The 21,840-nt window shown below is 53.1% G+C and overlaps 1 protein-coding gene across 13 annotated transcripts in view; it reads left to right on the top strand.

Annotated features, from left to right (window-relative positions):
- Positions 1–21,840, top strand: part of HDAC4 (histone deacetylase 4) — a 258,026-nt gene that overhangs the window by 126,807 nt on the left and 109,379 nt on the right. For all 13 annotated transcript variants that reach the window (XM_025888741.2, XM_073905783.1, XM_073905787.1 and 10 more), the window contains one exon: positions 15,560–15,804. In XM_025888741.2, the coding sequence (XP_025744526.1) occupies positions 15,560–15,804 (245 nt within the window). The remainder of the gene's footprint in view (positions 1–15,559; positions 15,805–21,840) is intronic.

Below are 21,840 nucleotides of genomic sequence, written 5' to 3' on the forward strand. Positions count from 1 at the left end.
TATTAGGCCTTCTTCCTTGCTGTATTATATTGAAATGCAGTTGGTTTTTCCATGTTGATCTTCCTTAGCACCTTGTTTCATTTAATGTCCTTGTAAGTTCTACTAACTTCTCTGTAATTCATTTTTGGGGGTGGGGGTGGGGGTGGGGGAGGCATTCTGTATTGACAATCCTAAGAGTCTGTGAATCATGATGGTTTTGTCTCTTCCCTTTCTGTTTATGTTATTATTCCATCCGCTTTCTCTGGCTGGAATCTTGTCTTGTTCAAGGTTCGTCATTAAAAGCAGTATTTGCTGTGGTTTGTTTTTTTTTTTTTTTTACGGATACCCTTTTTCAGACTAAAGAAATTCTCTTTTATTCTTAGTTTGTTAAGAGCTTTTATAATGTGAATAGTTGTTGGATTTTATAATGTGCTTATTTTCATTATTAAGATGATCATTGTTAGTGTAGTGAATTGCATTTGTAGATGTTCTGTATAGATGTTGCATTTCTCATTTTAAAATGCCACTTATTTTGGTCGATTATCTTTTTTGTAGACTGCTAGATTAAGCTTGCTAATAATTTTTGGGGGATTTTTGAGGCTGTGTTCCTGACGGAGACTATCATTTTTCTTCTTTAGGCTGTCTTTGCCTGGTTTCTGTAATGAGGTTTCTTCTTGGCCTTATAGCATGAGCTCAGGCTGCTCTTTATTTTTCTGTTCCTTGGAAGTTTTCTTTAAAACTGAACGATCAGTTAGTTGAAAGGTTGGGAATATCGTCTCTAATATGATCCTTGTGGGAAGATTTTAAAGTATTGGTTCAGTTTAGTTTGTGGTTATAGGGTTACTCTATTTTCTATTTTTTATCAATTTGGGAAAGTTTTATTTTTCTAGAAATGTGTCTGTTTTATGTAGGTTTTAAAACTGATAGGCCTGAAGTTATTAATTGTATTTTGTTATATTTTCAGTCTCTGCCATACCTATAGTTAATTTGTGCCTTTCTCTCATTTTCTAGACCACTCTCACCAGAAGTTTGTCTATTTTATTGGTCTTTTGAAGAACCAATTTTGTACTGTGTTGGTATACATGAATGCATATATGTATTCTAGTGTTTATTTCTAACTTCTTAGAGCTATATCTAGCTTTTTGGTTTGTACGCTTATTATTGTCAGATGTGACTATGTAAGACTGTCAATTTTCCTCTGAGTACAATAAGAGTAGAAGCTCGCAACTTATTCTAGGTCCTTTTTTCATTATCTTTCCCTCTTAATTATTTTTAAATGGCTGTTATGATCTCTTCTTTGACCCATATTTACAAGTGTAATTTTTCAAAAAATGAACTTTGTATCACAGAAAATTTGAGATACATTCGAAAGTACAGAAAAGACTAGAAGGAACCCTGCTGTTCCTGTCAGCCAACGTGGGTGGTGCCCGGGGACGTCCAGTTGTGTCTTATCCGCGCCCTGACTTACTCACCACCTCTGCCCTCCTGATCATTTTGAATGAAATCCCACTCACCATGTCACCCCATCTGCAGCCACACCAGGGCCTGTCTCTCTAAAAAGACAGGGACTGTGGTTTAAACTGAAGTACAATGCCATTTTCCTGTTTAGACAAGATTAACAATTACCTAATTTTATCAGATATTCACCCAGTGTTTATATGTCTCCGGTGGTGTTTAAAATATATGTATATTTTTAGTTTATTGTTTGCCTCGGGGTCCAGTGAACACTCCCACGTGGTAATTGGTGTCTCTCATGCAGTCTCCCGATAATCCATACGTTCTCCTCCCTCCCTCTTTTGTCTGTTTGGTTTTGACCCTTGCAGTTCATCTTTGAAGATACTAGGTGGCTTGTCTTGTGTTTTCCTGTGTTTTACAATTGCTTAATTTCACCCATCTCCTGCCTTGTCATTTAAAGTGGACGTCTGTTGCCTGTTTCCTGTAAATTAGTAGTTACATCTAGAGGTTTGATCAGATTCAAATGTGATTATTTTTGGCAAGACTTTAGAGATGCAGTGTGCTCTTCAATCAGGAGGTACCTAACTGTGTGTGCGTGCACACGCTTGCATACATGTGTGTGTGTGCACAGGTGTGTTCCGTGTGCCTGCATGTTGTGTGTGTGCGTGCACGTGTGTGCGCTGCGCATGTGCATGCATGTGGTGTGTGCATGTGTGTTCCATGTGCCTGCATGTTGGGTGTGTACATATGGTGTGTGTGCATGTGTGTGGTGCGTATGTGCACGTGTGTGGTGTGTGTGCGTGTGGTGTGTGCACGTGTGTTGCATACATGCATGTGTTTGGTGTGTGCATGCATGTTCCGTATGCCTGCATGTTGTGTGTGTGCATATGGTGTGTGTGTGCTGCGTATGTGCATGTGTGGTGTGTGGTTGTGTGTGTGCATATGGTGTGTGTGCTGCGTATGTGCATGCGTGTGGTGTGTGCACGTGTGTCTTCCATGTGCCTGCATGTTATGTGTGTGCATATGGTGTGTGTGCACATGTGTGCTGCGTATGTGCATGTGTGTGGTGTGTGTGCTGCGTATGTGCATGTGTGTTCAGTGTGCCTGCATGTTGTGTGTGCATATCGTGTTGTGTGTGCATGTGTGTGCTGCATATGTGCATGAGTGTGGTGTGTGCACGTGTGTGTTCCATGTACCTGCATGTTGTGTGTATGCATATGGTGTTGTGTGCGCTGCATATGTGCATGAGTGTGGTGTGTGCGCACATGTGTGCTGTGTATGTGCATGTGTGGTGTGTATATGGTGTGTGTGCACGCATGGGCTGCATATGTGCCTTTGTGTGGTGTGTGCATGTGTGTTCCATGTGCCTGCGTGTTGTGTGTGTGCATATGGTGTGTGTGCACGTGTGTGCTGCGTATGTGCCTGCATGTGGTGTGTGTGCATGTGGTGTGTGTGTTGTGTGTGGTTAGCAGCCACATTTCTTTTTTCCCCTTGAAGTCCCCTCTGATTGATTGTGGACCCCCACTGCTTTGGAAGTTCTACGCTGGTTCTAGCAGTTCAGTGTGAAGCATGACTGTATGAATGTACAGTGACTAAAATCAGTGTTTTCTGCCCCGACCTGCTCAGCCGTGGAAGTGTCTAGAGCACTAATTAACTCTTGCCACCCCTGCGTCTCAGCCACTGGCCAGTATTCTCGTTATCGTTGAGTCCAGTGCCGCAGGTGGGTGCCGGGCTTGCTGCCGTCTGGCTCGGGCTCATCTTCCTCATCATCTTCACGCCTCTTTCTCTGCTCACCTCGTCCCGTAGCCAGTGGCATCTCAGCGAGTTCTCAGACTGCCTCCATTTCTAGCTGGACGTACATCTGTGTGCGTTCCGTGCTTGCTCTTGAGTTTCCCTCAGCACATCCTTCTAGCTGGACGTTGTTTCTCCCCGCGCTCAGGGGCGGGTCGCTGTCTCCTGGCCATCACCTCCGTCCCCTTGTGGGACACCCGCACTTCTATTTCATGGTCTTGGGGCTTTTTCTTTGGTATCTGCAGCTCCCTCTTGAAATTACCTTGATTTCTTTTTTGTTTTCTCCTGCTTTGGTTGTGTTTCTGCATCTGCGGATTCATGTCTGCCACAAGTTCTGGAACATTCTCAGCCAGCCGTGTTTCAGTATTGCCTCTGCAGAGTTCTGACTTAAACAGAGGCTCACGGTTAGGAGCCCACTCTGCAACAGGACGTCAGGGATGGAAGCAGGCTGTGCCCCGGCCTGGCCGGGAGGTGGGAAGGCCACTGACACCATGCTGTTGGTGACCCGTGGCCGGGAGAGCGGCCTGGAGTGGGCAGTCTGCGCCATCAGCAGGGCCGGTGGCGGGGGTGAGGAACGGAGCAGCAACATCATGGACTTCGGGTTTGTACGGAGATGTTAAGAGAGCCTGAATTCTGCTCCATTGTCTTCATTCTCTTCCCTCCCCCCCCCATGCCACGGGAGCCTTATATTTCTTTCCCAAGGGAGGAGAGAGAGTGAGCTGGAGGGAGAGAGGCCTGGTCTAAGCCGGGGCCGCTACTGCGGGATTGGCACCCAGCTCTAAGGGTGTGCAGGAGGCTGAGTTCCTTTGTCCCTCTGCCTTAGAAAGTCCATGCGCTCTCCTCTGTCTGGGGCCCCATCAAGCTCCGGTGCTTCTGACCCCTGTTCCTGTCACCCGAGTTCTGGGCCCGTGGGTACTGGGACCCGTCACCTGTGCAGCCGTGAACACCTGTGCAGAGCAGGAGGCCCGGCCCGGGCAAGGGCAGGGCCTGCTGTGGGAGGCAGCCTTGGCCAGCAGGTGGGCTGTTCTACTCAGGATTTGCTTGCACTCCTGGGCCGTGAGGTGACACGCAGTTCCAGGTCACGCTGGGATGTGGTGGGTGGCCGATAGCGTGAGGATGGGCGGCTGTCTGTGTCCCTGCATGCATCTCTGCCTCTCTCCCCCATGCTGTGACCACACCACTTCTAACGAAGACGGTCCTGGGATGGCCAGCCCCCATCTATTTGTTTCTAAAACCCCACGTCTGTTTCACTAACAGGGTTTCCAGCCTAAAAAATGAACAACTTGTACTGATTCATAAATCTAGGAGAAGAGAAGATGCTGCTGTAGTCCCTTTTTGGGGGTCCTGAAAGCGTAATCCATCATGGTGATGCTTTCTAATCATACTTCTTCACTGCTGGTTAGAGTACAGAACGGAATTTTCCAAAATCCATGCATGGTCACTAAGTTTTTATCCTTTACAGTTGATTTTGCTAGAAATAACTTGATTATAAAAACAGAGGTCCCCGCTTGCATGAAGAGAGTTGTCCCCCTTAGGGAGTCCCTGTGCCCCTCAGCTGGCCACTGGACACTCCAGGACAGTGCTTGCCAGCGCGGTTCACAGGGTGGCTGGTGCCAATGAGCAGTTGAGGACGGCCCTCCGTCTGGATTACTGGAGTCGGGGTTGCAGGTGGCTTCCCCCCCGCCCCGCTGGCTGTGGGCCACCCTTCTTCTCGCACTGCTCCACAGACTCTGCCTTTGGTTGTACGGGTCAGACATGCACACACCTGGCGCTGAGCTGGCCCCCTTCTGGGACTCGCTCCGGCCTGCTGACTGCCCCATTTCATCTTGTGGTGAAAAGGCGCCTTCTGGGCCCACGTTTTGGGGAGCAGGTTCAGGAGGAGCATGCGAGGCAGGTTGGGCCCGGCCCTGCACACCTCTCCCAGACGCCCATTCCTCACTTTGGCTGCCAGCCTCAGCAGCATGGCCCCCATGATGGGGGGCCGGTTTGGGGGGCGCCCTGCTCTGGCACGGACAGCACCAGCCGTGTGTCCGCGCTTCTCACATTGGCCCATGTTGCCTGGCAAGGAGCAGGTGTCCTGTTGTTAGCCGGGGGCTCCTCCCAGGCAACCCAGCCCACGTCCACACCATCACCACGGCCCCCATCTGCATATGCTAGCTCTGACCCACCCGTGGACACTTGGAGAGCCCAGGTCTCCCTACTGGCTGTCCTGCAAGCTGACATCCCAGCTACCCTGGTGTAGAGTTCTCTCTGAGCTTTACTTGGAAGTGCTGCCCTGTTCTTGGGACTGCAGACCACAGAACTGGTTCTCAGAAATAGCCTCATTCCCCGCCCTGATGTCTCCCACAATGGTTTGCTGGGATGCGGCCAGGAAGGGTGTGCGTTTGCGAACCCTTCCCGCAACTCCAGTCTCGCCTGTCCTTCCGGAATGTTCTCTCTGGTGCCAGCAGACGACAGAGAAGCCGTGAGGGGCCTCGCCAGAGGGAGCCAGGCCATGGGGAGCCCCTGGCCAGTGGTGGGGACACCCCCTCTAGGATGGCAGAGGCTGTGGCCCAGAGTCCATGCCGTACTGGTACACTGGTGGATCTCACACCTTCTGCTGGGGAGAGACTGTGGAAACATCTAGTTTGGGGAGACAGTGAGAAGGGAGAAAGCCAAATTAGGGGGATAAAGAGACAGTGGAGTGCAACATATCCCTGGTGTTAACTGTAGCTTTTTGTCTTTTGTGCTGAAGATAGTGTATCAGAGATTTTCTTTCATCTCTGTGCTCAGCAGGGGCGTGTGGCTCTGCTGCTATCGGGAGGCTGCGCTTTGGGGGCCCTTGTCTTGGCCTTGAGCAGAGCCTCGTGGGGCTGACCCCGTGGCAGACCCAGCACCAGGAACTTTTCAGGAACAGGAGTTTGTTCATGGAGAGCCCTGAATGGCAGAGCACTCAAGCGAGCCAGGAATTACAGGGAAGACCGACCTTGGTCGTGACCAAGACCCAAGCTGGAGCCACAAGGCGAGGCGGGGCTCGGACACCTCCCCGGCGGTGGGAGGCGCTTTTGTGGGCATTCACACGAAGCTCCAGAGCGGGGTTCTTGGGCTTCGGGGTGTCAATCAGCCGGGCACCGAGTCCCAGAGCTGCAGCCAACCCCCCCCCCCCAGCCTGGTAGCCGCCCAGGGTGGCCTGCAGCCATCAGCCCCGCTCCACCCCACAGTTTTGATACCCGACTCCAGTTCTGCATTTGCCGTTGACATCTGCCTAGGCTGTCTGTACTTCAGGTTCCCCAGCTGCCCGATGGAGACAGTACCCAGGGAGTTGCTTACTTTACACATTACATGACTTAGCATGCCCAGCCTCCGGCAGGGTCAGCCCACAGGACCTGCGATCCCCTGGTGGTGAGGGTGGAAGCGGGAGGCTTGCCTGCCAGGACGTCCTATCCTGCCTCCAGTGGGGGCAGATACTGATTTCTCATTGACTTGGAAGAGTCAACTCCCCTCTTGGCTGGAAGGCAGAAGCAGGGGGTTAAGCCAGGCCCCCAGCAGTGTATGCTGCTCCCACCTTGATTTGTAGAACCCTGCAAGGAAACCACAGGCAAAAAAATACCATTCAAAGGGTTACCTTTAATATGATCTGCATAGGATGCCTATCTCTCCCTGCCCCACACCAGATTAGAAAACCTTCCCATAGATATACATCTGTAAAAATCCATAAATACCTCCATGTATTATATTTATTTTGATGTCAATTGAAAACAAAACAATATAAAACAAAACTGCCTCTTCTCAGGCCATAATCATTTTATTTTTATTTTTCAAGCATTATTTAACTTATAGTAAATTGTTAACATAAGTTTATTTCTTTGGCATTGCATAAATGAGGCACAGAAGAATAACCTATATGCTTAGTTACATATGAAGCTAAGGTAGGAGCTTATGCTCTATGCATTCCCTACAGAATATTTTTAAATCTTAACATTTAAGGTCTCAACTTCTACACCTCATCTCTCCCCTTTACGCACAACACGGTGTTAAATAGAATAGTTGTAATCCAGTTAAGAACATTTTGGGGGAAAGTGATAATCCTTATAAATTAGTATTTTGAATGGAACTTGATTATGTGTATTCGGTCCTTTTGAGTGATATTTTTAATAGGTTATGAATTCTGAAGTTGCACAGCGAGATGGCAGGTTGAACACATATATCTAATTTTGCTCCCTCCTGAAATTCACAAGAACCCCAGGGAAGACACGTATCGGCCCGAGCTCACCTGGACAGGACACAGACAACACGCACGTTGTGGTCTCTAAACACTGCTCCCTACTAAAGGGGACCCACTTCTCCTTGGAGAAACATCTGATTCCATAGAGGGATCAAGAAATGTGGGAGGATTTCCCGGCCCACCTCGTCACTGCAGAACGAGGGCTGTGGCGGGCTTCGGAGCAGCTCGTGGGCGTCGCTGGAGGGCCCTCGCTGGTCAAGGAGGGGTCTACCCTTAGAGCGCAATTCGAGCTGAACTGCAATGGGCTCTTTTTATTTGATCTTGAAGAATAGAACCCATCCTGTCCTCATCGCTAACACATGGAGGATGCTGGGGACCCACTCATTATTTTTTAAAAATTGGCCACTAAAGGAAGAGAATCAGGCACTTGCCCTGCCTTACTTCTAAAAACTGTCAGGATGAGAAGATGATTGGTTCGGGGTCCTTCCTCATTACAGAAATCAGCAGTAAATCAAGAGGCCAGGGTAGCGCTGAGCAGGCACGCCTTACAGCCCCAATGGGCTGGCCTCAGCAGTGGTCGGTGCAGAAGAGCCGTGGGCAGCTCCTTGAGCAACTGGGGAGCCTCTGCGCAGAGGCGGTCATGCCGGGAGATCAGACTGCATCTGCCCACGCCTCCAGACCCTGCTTCCAGATCACGGGTGTGCAGGCCAGGGAGCCATGGTAACCTGCAGCCCAGGCGGGCCCACCAAGTCCAGAGCAGACTCCACGGGGCAGATGACAGTGTTGGCAGCCCGTAAGTTGGAGAGGGGGTGCCAGAGGGAGAAGAAGGGGGAACCTTTCGAGTAAAAGAGATTTAAGGCATGCGTCAGCCAACACATCATATGGACCTCATTTGGGTCTTGATTTGAATAATGTTTAAAAAATATGCGCGAAATTCTCTAAAACATGGAAACACTTTGTGGCTATTTGATAATATCGTGGAATAGCTGTTAATTTACGTGGGTATATGAATGGTATTTGATTGTGTTTTTTAATAGAGTTCGTTCAGAGATATTTTCTGAAATGTTTTTAGAGGAAAACACCGTGATGGCTGGTCTGCCCCAGTGTGTCCCAGAGAAAGGCCATAGGCCCCAAGCCTGGGTGAAGTGTTATAGAGAAAAACACCGTGAGGGCTGGTCTGCCCCCGTGTGTTCCAGAGAAGGGCCATTGGCCCCAAGCCTGGGTGAAGTGTTATAGAGGAAAACACCGTGATGGCTGGTCTGCCCCCGTGTGTTCCAGAGAAGGGCCATTGGCCCCAAGCCTGGGTGAAGTGTTATAGAGGAAAACACTGTGATGGCTGGTCTGCCCCCGTGTGTTCCAGAGAAAGGCCATAGGCCCCAAGCCTGGGTGAACAGAAGAGAAGAGGGACAGCAGTAATGGCCTGTGATGGGAGTCAGAAAGCAGGTGCATCCGTCACAGCAGCTTTGGCAGACCCGGGAAAGCCAGCCGCCCTCCCCAGGGTGCACCGCGCACCCACCTCCAAAGCAGTGCCTCTCCCTCTGGGTCGGGGCTGAGAGGCGGGTGGAGGCAGACATGCGAGACTCCTGGACGTTCTTCCCTAGGTGCTCACCCCCACCAGGGGTGGCCAGCTGGAGGCCCTGGCCTACGGACACAAGTGAGTTGAGGACATGGTCGCTCTAACAAAAGCAGGGGCATAAACTCCTGTGTTCATGATGAGTGCTGAGTGCAGAGACCCTCACTCTGCACCCTGAAGGCCTGGCTTTCACCCTCCATGCCGAGATGGGAAGGCTCTGCCCTGGGGAAATACGGCCAGCCGATGCAGTAAGTGTCACGGGTGTGAGTCCCAGTGAATGCCAGTTCCACACACCCTCCAGTGAGGCTCAGCCCTGAGAGCCCCACTCTGCGGGCCACCCCCGGAGAGGGTCCATGCCTCTGCTCCTACTCGGTGGGGTATCCCGGCGGCCGGGAAGGTAAAAGCAAAGCAAACAGAGTGCATGGCTATCTTTGCCATCCTCAGAGACCAGAAAAGCTGACTTGTCCACGAGCTCAGAGCAGGATGGCTTGTAAGATAGGATATTCAGGGGTCATTGTTCTCTGAATGTAGCCCTGTGTGTCGTCCGTTGAAAATATCATAGCAGAAATTATGGGAAACCCAATGAAAAGGTTAGAATATCCGATTAAGGAGGGGTCATAGTGTTGAGCACAAGACAAAGAAAAGGAAGATAGGAGGAAATGGAAGCAAAAACTGGAAGGTCGTTGGAGGAGATTTACCAAATCTAAGAGTTTCAGAAGCAGAGAGTGGAGAAAGGAGATCAACAGAGTAAGTCAAGGCTGTTGCCAGTGGGAGGGCAGAAGCCGAGGGCCCCACGCTGGCTAGAGAAGAGCCTCCCCGAGCCGCGTGACTGTGCACTCTCGGAGCACTGGGGACAAGGAGAAGACCTCCCAGACATCCAGAGAGAAAAATCACGTCACATCCAAGGATCCGGAATCAGAATGGTCACAGTATATTGGGAACAAGAAGACAATGGAGCAGTGCTTTTCTGATCCGGAAGGAGATGTTTTCAAGCTAGAATTTTGTACGCAGCCAAAGTTAGTGGTACACAGAGGGGAATAAGAACAAGCAGAATCTACCTTGTCATGCCTTCTCCTCAAGACCCGGTCGAGGCTGGAGTTCCTGCAGAATGAGGGGAGGAGCCACGAGGGAAGCTGGATGGGACAGAGACAGGGAGTGCCCTGGAGGATGAGGAGGCCAACCCCGCGGTGGTGTCTGTGCAGGAGACCCTGGGCCGCCTGGCCGGACGGGAACTCTGGCTTCTGGGGCAGGCGCCTGTGCCCTACACTGTCTTCCTGCCCTGTGGACAGGAGCTGCTGAGCCGTCTGGGCCATGTTGTCCTGCTCCACGCCCTGCCCTACAACCCACTCACCGAGCACATGCTTTTCTCCACGGGGCCTTCTTGGTGGCTCATACTCAGTGAGGACTGGAGGCCGGCCACAGTGGACGTAGAAGCAGGAATTCGGGGTGGTTCTGGCCCACAAGACTGCCCTACCAGCTGCCACAATGGGGGTGGCCCATGGCCCCCTGAGGGCCACTCGTGACCTCGCCCCAAACAGAGCTCTTTCTTGCCAACTGTCCTACGTGCTGAAGGCAGACTGGACTCAAGGCTTTTATCTCTTCCTGGGAGCCTGTATCACTCTCGAGTGCTCACCGCCGTCAGCAAAGGAAGAGGTGTTTGGGATGCACATGTGGATGGCGTAACCATAAAGAAAAGCAGGGGGCTGCTTGGCAAAGCCAGAATGCTGTTGGGGGTGGGGGGCAGGCGCGCGATTTGGGGGCGATTAATTCTTCCTGAGGTAGTGGACATGGCTGTCTTCAGCTCATCACTGTCGCTCTCCCCTGGCATCCGTGTTCTTCAGCGTGTGTGATGTGGGCCACAGTAAAACACTGAAAACACTTGAAATAAATTACACGTCCCTAAAACGCCCCCTCCCCCTCCCCCCCCGCCGTCTCCATCCCCCTCCCCCGTCACATGTGGACAGAATGTCGGAGTAAGAGGAGATCACAGTTACATAGCTGAAATAGCTATTCTTTTCCCCTGGATGTGAATGAATCATTCTTTACTTGAATAGACCCTAAACTTTGGCCGCGTTTCCTAGAGAATGGTGCGTGTCTTTATTTTGTATGTATATGGTGGCATGAAGTGGCGCTTAAGGAAAGAGGATCTAAAGCACGTAATGGAAAATTACAGTGTCCTTTTTTATGGTCATTTATTTAAAAACAGACTAACAGATTTTTTTCTGTTTCTGATTGAGAACTTGTAATTCACAGCACAGGCTTGCCGTTTGGTATTGAAACGCTGAATATCGTCTTTGTGCTTTTACTGACGTCAGGAGTCTGATTGTATTAATATGTTTCTCAAGGCACAACCTATAAAAGCAATTTTCTAGTCCACATAAAATATTCATGCGAATACAGGCTTTTTTGTTTTGATGCTGCATTCTTTAAGTAGAGAGGGTTGTATTGTTTTCCTCAGGGCGCTTTGGGTCAGAAGCACTAGCAGCTTCTGTTGAGAATTCATGGCATTTCAAATAGTTTTTGATACCGAAATAGTACGAGTCCTGTTTGACGCACCCGCCAGCGACAGGGATGAATGGGGCTTGTGGCCGTGATCCCCCCCCCCCCGGCTGGCGTGCAGGGCGGGCCTGAGGACAGCTCTGCTCCGGCCACCTCCCCCGCCCCCTGGCCGCCTGACTGCGGGGCTCCAGGAGCCAGGAGGCGGCATTTCTCAGGAGGCCTCGGGAGGCTCTCCTTGTCCTGCAGCAGGTCCGGGGTTTGCTTTGGTGTCTACCTATAAACGCAGTGTTGTTTTCCGATGGGAGGAAATGGCAGGAGCTGGCTGTGGTGTAGCCGATGTGGGTCATGACTAGCTGTCCATTCTGTCTGCTCTGCTTGTCACTGTCTGGAGCAGAAGAGTGAAGTTTTAGGTGAGACCTCAGAATGGTAAACTGAGGCAGTACACCCTCCCTTTCTGAGAACTGGGGAATGCAGCTGCTGACATCAGCCCATGCCCCGGCTCTTCACCCTCTGCACCCGCCAACGCCCCTCCCCGCCGTCCGCCGGCCCCTCACCGCCCCAGCATCCTCTAGCTTCCACCGTGCCCAAGGACTAGCAGGGACTGCCATGGAGTGTTTCCCTGGAATATGCCCTGTGATTCCAGACTCCAAAGAATCTGGGACAAGTTTGAGGAAACAGAGTGAATCTCAGCTTGCATGTTTTGGGTATGCACAGCCCGCGATGCCCTGTCACTGAGAAGGGACCATGGGAACAGCCTGTCCTGCCCCCTGAGCGCTGCTTCTGCCTACCGTGCCCTCCCATGCCCCCGACGCTTCCCTGCGGCCTGCACCCCATGGCCGACCCCTCTGCGTCTGCGGCCCGGCTTGTCCCAGCACGGCCCCCGCCTAGCCCTGCCCTTGGACCCACTCACCCTGTGTCCGCATGACCCTCCACCTATGCCCTGACCCCTGGGCCCTTGCTCATGCCCTGCCGTGAGGCTCATGGAGACACAGCCCCAGTGTGGACCCTCCCCCAGCCCTGCCGTCGGCCCACCGCCCTCTCTGCTCTGCTTTCTTGCTGCGGCCCCGCGCCTGGCACAGAGCAGGAGGCCCCACACGCCTCCTCAGCAAAAGTTCGGCCTATCATATTTTTGAAGTTAATAAAAAGGCTCCCTTAAAAGGTGTTTTATGTTCAGCATCAGATGGTCCCCAGACCCTGTCTATGAACAATTAGAACGAGGAGAGGAGAAACCAGAGTGAGCAGCAGATGGGGCTTCTGCCCAGTGTGTCAGGGACGGCCTTGTTACAGGGAGGATCTTCTGTCACCTCGGGCCATGTTGCAGCAGGGGTCACTCCTGACCTGCCCCGCCACGGGGGCTGATGAAGCATTGCAGCTTACCAGGTGCAGGGCAGCGGGCTTATTTCGTGAACTCTCTGTGGTTCCTTCCTTAAGCTGAAACGTGGCAGGCCAACCAGGCAAGCAGAGTGAGAGAGATTAGGGGCTGCGTTTACCTGTACAGGTGGAGTTGCGTGTTCTCCCTCCAGCGGTCGCAGGCTGTGTGGCTCAGCGCCCCTGTGGTGTGTGTAACCTAGAAACACCGAGTCAGGCTTGTCCTCAGAAAGCAGAGGCTGACTAGGCGGGGGGGTGGGGCGGCATGCCCTCTGGCTCCCCTGTGTCTGCGAGGTGGGCAGGCATACAGCAGGTCCCTGGGAACCGCCTCCTGACCACCGTGGATGCGCAAGGGCGAAGCCCACTAGCCAACCCCAGTCACGATGTTTTAGGAGGCATCCAGCCCCGTCACACATGTGGACGAGGAATAATACGCCCCTTTGGGAAAGAAGAGCATGGGCCAAATTCCTGTAAGAAGCCGAGTCCTGCTTCCTTTCCTCTGTGTTTGCTCACTGAGCTGCCCTCCCTGCCCTCCTGTTTATTCCTTAAAAGAAAGTCTGAAGCAAGGGGGGGGAAATATGGAGGTTTTATAAAACTGGAGCTATTTATATAGTTTTCCTGTTTTTCTGTATTTCATACTAAAAATGATCAAGAAAATACGGGAAATTGACAAAATCCAGTCTTTACCGGCTCACGTGTGGTGGGGTGGGTGGGATGCCCCTGCACCCGGTCCTGTTCCTGAAAAGAGTTTGTGTAGATTTATCTCGCATAAATAGCAGCTAAAACCCTCTTGATCTCTCAAGCCTGAGACTCTGTTAGAAATCCATGTAAACAGCTGAGGGTTGCGTTTCACTAATTGGGAGAAGAAACGGAAGACAAGCAGCCCACTGGTATTACCCGGCCGTCTTAGGGCTCAGGGAACAGGAGAATCAGATACTTTCTTAGGGTGCTCGGATCCGAGTATTTCCTGACCACCCTCTGGGCTGCTCTGTCTCTTCCCTCTGTGCCCCGTGGTCCAGGGTGAGCCACCCCCGCCCCCTCCTGAGGGAAACGGGCCCAGGCCCTGGGGCCTCTGTCAGCCTGGCCCTGCCAGCCTCGGGGAGCTCCGGGCCAGGGCAGTAGCCAGATTGGCTTTGGGGCCTGGGGGTGGGAGAGACAGCGATTTTGTCAAGGAGCCGGAGGGCCCACCCCCATCCAGGACACTGGGGCTCAGAGAGGCCAGGTGACTTAGGGCCCAGGGCTTCCCAGCCCTGCCTCATCAGAACGGCCGGCGTGGCACCTGCTACCTGGGCCGTGACCACAGAAATGCTGTGTCCTGAGGGGCGGTTCCACGTATGGGCCATTTTACCAGAAAGTCTGGCCTGTAAGGCTGTGGAGGACGGACTTCCCAAGGAAGCAGGTGATGGCTGGAACTGGAGGGCCCTGTGGCCGGGACATCTGTTTGGGAGACGCTGGAACAAGGTCAGCTGCATAATGTGGCCCGACCTTCAGAGGGTGCCGGCGGAGGGGCCCTGATGGCACGGAACTGGTCCTTGGTGGCCCGTGTCTGTTGCGTTTGCTCTCCCACCTGAGTGCTGGGCTCTGTGGAGGGTGAGGTCTCAGTCTCCTGCCCCGGACCCCCAAGTCTGCTGTGTGCCACTTGAGGAACCGGGCCCAGAGCAGGTTGTAGGGGAGCTTTCTGGAAGGGACGGGAGCTTGTGGGCCTGTGTGCGGCCGGATGCTGCGGAGCTCAGGTGGCTGGGCTGCCACTGCAGCTCCTTAGGGGATTTTGTGAGCAGAGCCCGAGGGGCTGTTCGTCAGCGAGTCTGAGGAGCACCGTCGCGGCGTCTCTGGGCAGGGCCTTCCTGCGTGCCTGTGCACTCAGACGTGAAGCTGTGTGGAAGGAGCTTCCTCCCCAGCCTCTTCCGTGATGGCCGTAATTTCAAACTTTCTGCGTGCTTTTCCTCGCTGTAATTGGGTATTGATTTGTAAGCATTAAGATTGATTTAGCTTCTGTTTCTAATCAAAATCATTTGAGCTTTTTTTCAGCAGTGCAGTAGTCCCGGGAAGAAAATCCATTTCTCTGGTCCTTGTAGAGAAGCCCATAGCCTGATGAGCGTGCTTGTGCAGGCGAGCCGGGGAAGCGGTTATCGGCTGCGGTCGGTAAACACGTTCTCCATGGAAACGTGCTGGCCGCCAAGCCTCTATCTGGACCACTTGAGGGGCCGCACACTGTCCTGTGGTTCCTGCACACAGTCCTCAGTAGCTTCATGAGAAAGATGGAGAAAAGGAAGGCCAGGCTGCCCCTCCCCTCACTGGCGTTCAGCTCTCCTTAGAACCATTTTCTTTCGTTCTCTCTCTGTTGACTTTCAGAAATGACGTCAGGACAGCCGTGGGGTCTGCGTAGGGGCCTCTCGTGGCGGAGGGTGGGGTGGGCCGTGTGTCTGTGTGAGCATGTACCCTGGCCTGACCTGCCCCTCGGTTTTGCGATCTCTGCACTTGAGGAATGGAAGGCCTCCAAGGCCCCCCGGGTCCTGCGTTTTGAGCCCGTCAAGCAAGACTGGGGGAAGAGGCGTCCCGCGTGTCCCCCATGCTCGAGCGCACGGCACCCTGGACGGAGGCCGGTGGCGTGGGGGAGGGCGGGGGCAGGGGCCTGGGGACGCCGTGCCACTGCAGTGACCGGCGCTTCTGTGCTGTGCTCTCTCCCACAGTGGATGTGGCCTCCGCACTGCCTCTGCAGGTCGCCCCCCCGGCGGTGCCCATGGACCTCCGCCTGGACCACCAGTTTGCGCTGCCCGTGGCAGAGCCCACCCTCCGGGAGCAGCAGCTGCAGCAAGAGCTGCTGGCCCTCAAGCAGAAGCAGCAGCTCCAGAGGCAGATCCTCATCGCCGAGTTCCAGAGGCAGCACGAGCAGCTCTCCCGGCAACACGAGGCCCAGCTACACGAGCACATAAAAGTAAGTCGGTTGGCAGGGCACCTGCGCACCTGCAGGAGCCTTCCAAATGCCAAGCTCCTTGTGGCGTGGGAAAGCCGCTGCCGAGGCGTGCTCCCACACGGTGACACACAGGGACACCCAGGATGCTCCTCGCTGTGCCAAGACCAAACTGCCAGGCGCCCGCGAGTCCAGCAGCAGCACGCTGGTCGGGTAAATTGTGGCATGGCTGGCGCGTCGTGGGAGAGTCACTGGCGCAGGAGCGGACTTAAGAGAGGGGACGTGCTTGTCATCACTTTCATCCAAAAATACAAGCTATGTCCCCAAATAGACAAATTACCAGCAAGAAGGAATAGTAGAATATTAGCAGTGATCACCTCTGAGTGGTGTATTTACAAAGCATTTTTATTTTCTTCTTGGAACTTGTCTTTTCTTAGTTTCTCTCATTGATCCTTTATAATTGGAAAAAGATACTAATATTTTCTTTGCATTTAAATTTATTAAGAAACAAGCAGATCTTTTTTTTGATATGTAGTCTCTGTAAATATGCAGTCTGATCCCAGGGTTAAAATTAAATGTGTTGGAAAGAACCATGTGTTGGTGACGTGTAGCAAAGTTGTATTATGTTGTTGACAGATGACCTGTGAGGGTGATACGCTCCACTGTGTTTAGAACCATGTAGAGCAACACCATCCCATAGATACAGGCGGGCAGATTAAAAGTCCAAAGGTAATCTTACACTCTCCAGTAGCCACCCTAAAACAGAGCCGAAAACCCCAGGTTGTATAAGTAATCTGTTGCTGTGTGACAAAATACCCCAAACTTAACCATTTAAAACAAAACAAACACATGCATTATCTCATAGTTTCTGTGGTCTGAACAAGGGTCTTCCTAGCTGGTGGCCGTGACTTGGGGTCCCTCGTGAGGCCACGGTCAGGCCTGTGGGGCCCATTTGCAGGCTCACTCACGTGGTCATGGGCAGGAGGCTCAGGCCTCGTCCCCAACAAAGCCCCCCACAGTGAACAGCCCAAGTGTCCGACGTGGAAGCCCCAAGGTCTCCTGTGGCCTGGTCTTGGAAGTGACCTACTCACTGCCCTCCCTTATTCTACTGGTCGTGCAGACCAACCGTGGCTCATCCTGGGAGGGGCCTACACGAGGGGGAATACCAGGAGGCAGGGATCAGTGCGGACCACTGGGAGCCTGGCTACCAAAAGGTAAAACTAATCTCAATATATCTTATTTAACCTCATATTTCTGAGATATTTCAATGTGTAATCAATATTGAAAATGTTGTTCGCACTGAGTCTTTGGAAACCGTCGTGGACCATCTACGTAGAGCACGTCTCCAGCTGGCCCGGCTGAGTTTCACGCCCTCTGTGGCCACATGCACTCGGTGGCTTCTGTGGTAAAGCACGCCTGTGGAGGATTAAGAGCCCACACGCGGTGCTACTGGATGCTTCCAAGATGCCCTTCCAATGGAGATCTGTACGGCCCATGGGCAGACATTGCTCAGCTGAGCCTTGGCTTTTTTGGGCTTTAGCCGGTGCCATGCAGAATCTGCACGGTGCATCTGTCTGTTTCTGCTTCCACCCAGTGATTCCTTCCATCCCAGGGTCTCAGCCTCCTCTCCTTGTATACGCCCAGTACTGCGCAAAGTATTTGTTTAATAATCACTGTTGAGAAGGTGAGGGAAAGGTCAGGGTGCCAGGGCCAGTGGTGTCGGTTCGGTGTGTGGGCTTGCTGGCGGACTCGCTGGGTGAGGCCGCCCAGCAGTGTCACCTGGCTCAGTGGACTGTGTCACAGGCCCGGGGTGCCCCTGAGCTGGCCCCCCCTCCTCAGGCACCCAGCCATGTGTGAGCACTTTCAAAGGCACATCTCCAAAGCTCTGTCCTCGGGCCTTATGGGAGCCGCGTGTGCGGGCCGCCTGCACAGCAGGCCCCAGGTCTTGGGAGTTCTGACCGCTGCTTTGGTGTTTGGGGTGTGGGTTTGCGGTTGCTGCATCTGCTGCTTTCCCCCTGACTAGGCTGGCCTCCTTGGGTCAGCGCAGAACAAGCCTAGGCCGGGGTGGGTCCCTGAGCTGCCGGAAGCCCAGGCTGTGTGGTTTTGACGGTAGAATTCCGAGCAGCCCGGGGGTCCTGTGTCACAAGAGGCGGCACTGGCCTCCGTGCATGCCGGCCCACCACCGGCCATCATGAGGCTTTGCTTTTTAAAAAGTGCACTTGGGTCTGGGCTGGAGCAGTGGAGGGGTCCAGAGGAGCAGGTACCGGGCCCTTCCTCTACCCAACACGCGGGCCTGCGGCTGGCAGCTGGCCTGTCTGGTGGCCAGGCTGCGTCCTGCTGCAGGCCCCATCCTGGGTGCGCTTGGCTGGACGCGGCCATGTGCCTCTGGTGTCTGGGGCCAGGAGAGGGGTCTCTGTGAGCCTGGCCTTGGGAGATGGTCGCTTGCCAGCTGGAAGTCACGGTTGTTGGAGTTCTTCCCGGTGGCCACCTGTAGCCCATGCAGTGGCCTCCATCCCTGTCTGCGAGCCCTAAAAGCAGACTCCTGGCTCTCCTGTAGCTAGCACATGCTGCCCACCTGCCCAGCCTGGGCCACCCCTCTCACGGCCACGGCCCCGTGTGCCCCCGGAGGTCCTTTATCCTGGCGTGCCCCCCACCTCCGCACTGTGCGGCCCCTCCCACGCACGGCCTCGCGTCTGGCCCTGGCTGCCCTGCGGGTCCAGTCCCCGCCTGGCTGGGGGGAGAGCTCGGGGGCTGCGTTCTGCCCTGCACACAGCGTGCGGCTGGGAGACCGTACCCCAGCTGGTGGCAGCGGCCTTCTGTGCTGACTGGGATTTGAGAAAGATGTATGTGCCAGCTGAATTTGCAGCTTTGACTAGAAAGTGAGAAATTGAGACAAGGCCCACCCACATATGAGAGGGGTCATCGGGTCGACAAGGAAGCAAGAACCAGGAAGACCCTTGGGAGGGGTCAGTGCCACCACCTCAGGGCAAGGCCAGGCTGCCCCCCTGCCTGGGCCCTCTGCCTGGAGTGGGGCTGGCCTCCCTGACACCCTGTGTCCCCCCTGGGGCTTCCGGACTTCATGTCACTGCTCTGGAGATGGAAGGGTCTCCTTCCTGAGTCCTCACCTCAGCACGTGCAAGCTCCAGAGCAGGTGCCACACAGCCATGCAGGGAGCACCTGGCTGTCGGGGTGCTCCTCATGCCAGGGGTCCCCCCAAGAGCTCCCCTCACCCACAGGCCTGGATGCTCTAAGAGGTGTTAGAGCCCCCCTACATGTGGCTCTCACAAATGTGGGTGCCCCATAGATGCAGCCCCCACACAGATTTGCCCCCACAGATGTGGCTCTCACAAATGTGGCCCCCCAGATTTGCCCCCTTCCACAGATGTGGCTCTAAGCCTGGTTTTCAAAAACACAGGGAGAATCTCAAGTTTACGTGTTCTCTGCATTTTAATCATTTTTTAAATTTTTTTTAAGATTTTATTTATTTATTTTTGTGAGGAGGGGAGAGATCAAGTGGGGGTGGGGGCAGAGGGAGATGCAGAATCCCCACTGGGCAAGAGGCACGAAACAAGGCTCAATCCCAGGACCCCGGGATTGGGACCGGAGCCAAAGGCAGAAGCTTAACCGCCTGAGCCACCCAGGCGTTCACATTTGTTTTATTTTTTCACATAAAATGGAGATCGTAAAAGCTGTCTAACCTCTCTGTGATTGTGTCACTACATCAGTTGGCTTCCGTTCGGACGATTGAAGCTCTCTTCGTAAGCCTCCATATTGTGGGTGACATTTGGCAGTGGTGTTTGTCAGATTTCTTGAACATACAATCTGATTCCTGTCATTAAATCATCAGTGAATTTGCACAGGATTTTATGATTAAAAAGGGAATAGTTTTTAAACTATAACTTAAATTGCTAACTTCGGGTAAATAAGATCTTTTGTAAGCTTCAATGCTCAAGGTCACACTTGTCTGTGATGCAGTTTCTTTGCTGGTCGTGGCTGATTCGGGCACCGTGTCCACTTCTGTCCTGGACAGTCAGTTCTCTGCGCCACGGGGTCCCAAGGGCGTGGCATCACTGAGGCAGAGGAGAGTGTGAGTTTGGGGGTGGTGAGTGTTTGTGCCCAGAAAATTGTTAACTATTTCATCAACCGGAATTGCATACATGATGAAAAAGACCATTATCCAGATTTGCCGTTTTGGGAGTTAGTTATGTTATTTTTAATTTTTTAAAAATGTTATCAAAGAAATACATGTTTTTAATGTCGTAAGTCAAAAAATAGCGTAGCATTACCTAATTGAGCCTGCCCGCCCCTGCCTCCCGCTGGTATCCCAGGCCTGAGGTCTGTTCTGTGCCCCATCCCCACATGGCCAGCTGTGCCCTTCCAGGAGAGATCCCATGTGGTGATGTCCCCCTTGTAGGACTGACGTGGCTCTGCTCCCCTGCATCCGTCAGGTGCCTGCAGACACTGCCACTTTGGGGCCCTCCAAGTACTCGGGCCGCTGTCTGAAGAAAGAACTCTGTGGGCTCTCCATGCTTGTGTCCGTGGCGCATACCACAGAGTGACTCCGTACCCTATGGTTCAGCTCTTGGCTCTTCCTCCCTTTCCCGTCGGCTAGGTCCCCGTGTTCCTGATGCAGATCCCTGTGGGCAAACACCAGTGGTCACGCTCAGGGCTCCCAGTCCTGCAGGTCTTGTGCCACACTCATGTTATTTTTAAGTTTAACGATGCCATACATGATTTTTATGTTTTAAGGTATCTGAAATCTGAATGTGGTACATCTTTAGGTCAGGACCACTGATTTAGGCATTCATTTTATGCAAAAAGGACAATAGTTGCATCCTATAAGCCAGCACAAGGCCCTTCCTGCTTGAGGGGTGACGACTGCCGTTTCAGAGGGACCTTGAAGACTGCTGTGTAGTGTCTTGGTTGGCTTTTGCTGTGTAACAAACCGCCCAGACACAGCGCTTAGCACAGCCCGCGTTTTGTCTGCTGAGGGTCTTTGGAGCTGCTCCGCAGGTGTGGGCTCACTCTCATGCTCCTGTGGTTAGCTTTGGCCAGCTGGTGGCTGGATGCCCTGGAATGGCCTCACTCTCTGGTTTGGTGGGTGGCAGGCAGTTAGGGGCCAGTGGGTTATCTGCTGCTTTCAGAGTTCCAAGCTCACAGGAGGGCAAGTATGTTTTAAGCAGAATCTCAAATCATAGATGCTGTTGCCCTCTGGCCAAGGCAAGTCTCGAGGCCAAAGTGAGAATTCATATGGAAATATGCCCAAGGCAATGGACATTGGGAGGCATGCAACAAACGGGGGCCCAAAGTGCAATAGTCTTCTCCAGGGGCACCCCCCAACCAGGTTCAGATGGGACTGGGCACCGGGACAGCACTCACTGACTGAATCGGGGGCACCATGAAGAGGAGGAGGGGACATGGCTGTGGGTCCGGATGCTGGAAACCCCCAGCACCAGCCAGACTCACCATCTTGGCTGTGGTTCTGCGTTCAGACATGCGTCCCTTCACCTCCCTCCTTGGGCAGTGATATTTTTATAAATGTATTTTTTTTCATTTTTTGCAAATATATTTTTGTATTGGGAACTCGTTAGCATTCAGCCTCACTGACGGGACGTTGTGAGAACTAATGGGGGGGGTTGCCATGGGTGCCACCAGGGAACCAAGATGACTGCCACCCAGACGCTGACCTCCTCTTAAGGGTCGTTTAGAGAGTGGTCCCCGCAGACTTTCCTGTGCGGCCTGTTGGGGGGCAAGCCCTCTGCACCCCAGGAGGCCCCAGTGTCCCTGGGCCCCGGGACCCCTGGGCCGTGTGTGTGTGGGAGCAGCAGGGCTTGTGGTGGCATCCAGGCACTGCTGTTTCAAAAGGGACGTTTGCGCATGAAAATCTCTCTCTGATCGTGTACATCGTTACCGTTAATTATTGAATAATTGGAGATTACAAAGAGGAAAATGTTACTCCAGCGCTGGGAGCTAGGGAAGCGCTGACATTTGAAGTGAGTCCCTGTCATCTGGGGTGTGTGTGTGTGTGTGTGTGTGTGTGTGTGTGTGTGTGTGTGTGTG

This window comes from Callorhinus ursinus, unplaced genomic scaffold, assembly GCF_003265705.2.
Source record: "Callorhinus ursinus isolate GAN/ISIS: 27379988/994484 unplaced genomic scaffold, GSC_fseal_2.0 scaffold2, whole genome shotgun sequence".
Taxonomy (NCBI): domain Eukaryota; kingdom Metazoa; phylum Chordata; class Mammalia; order Carnivora; family Otariidae; genus Callorhinus; species Callorhinus ursinus.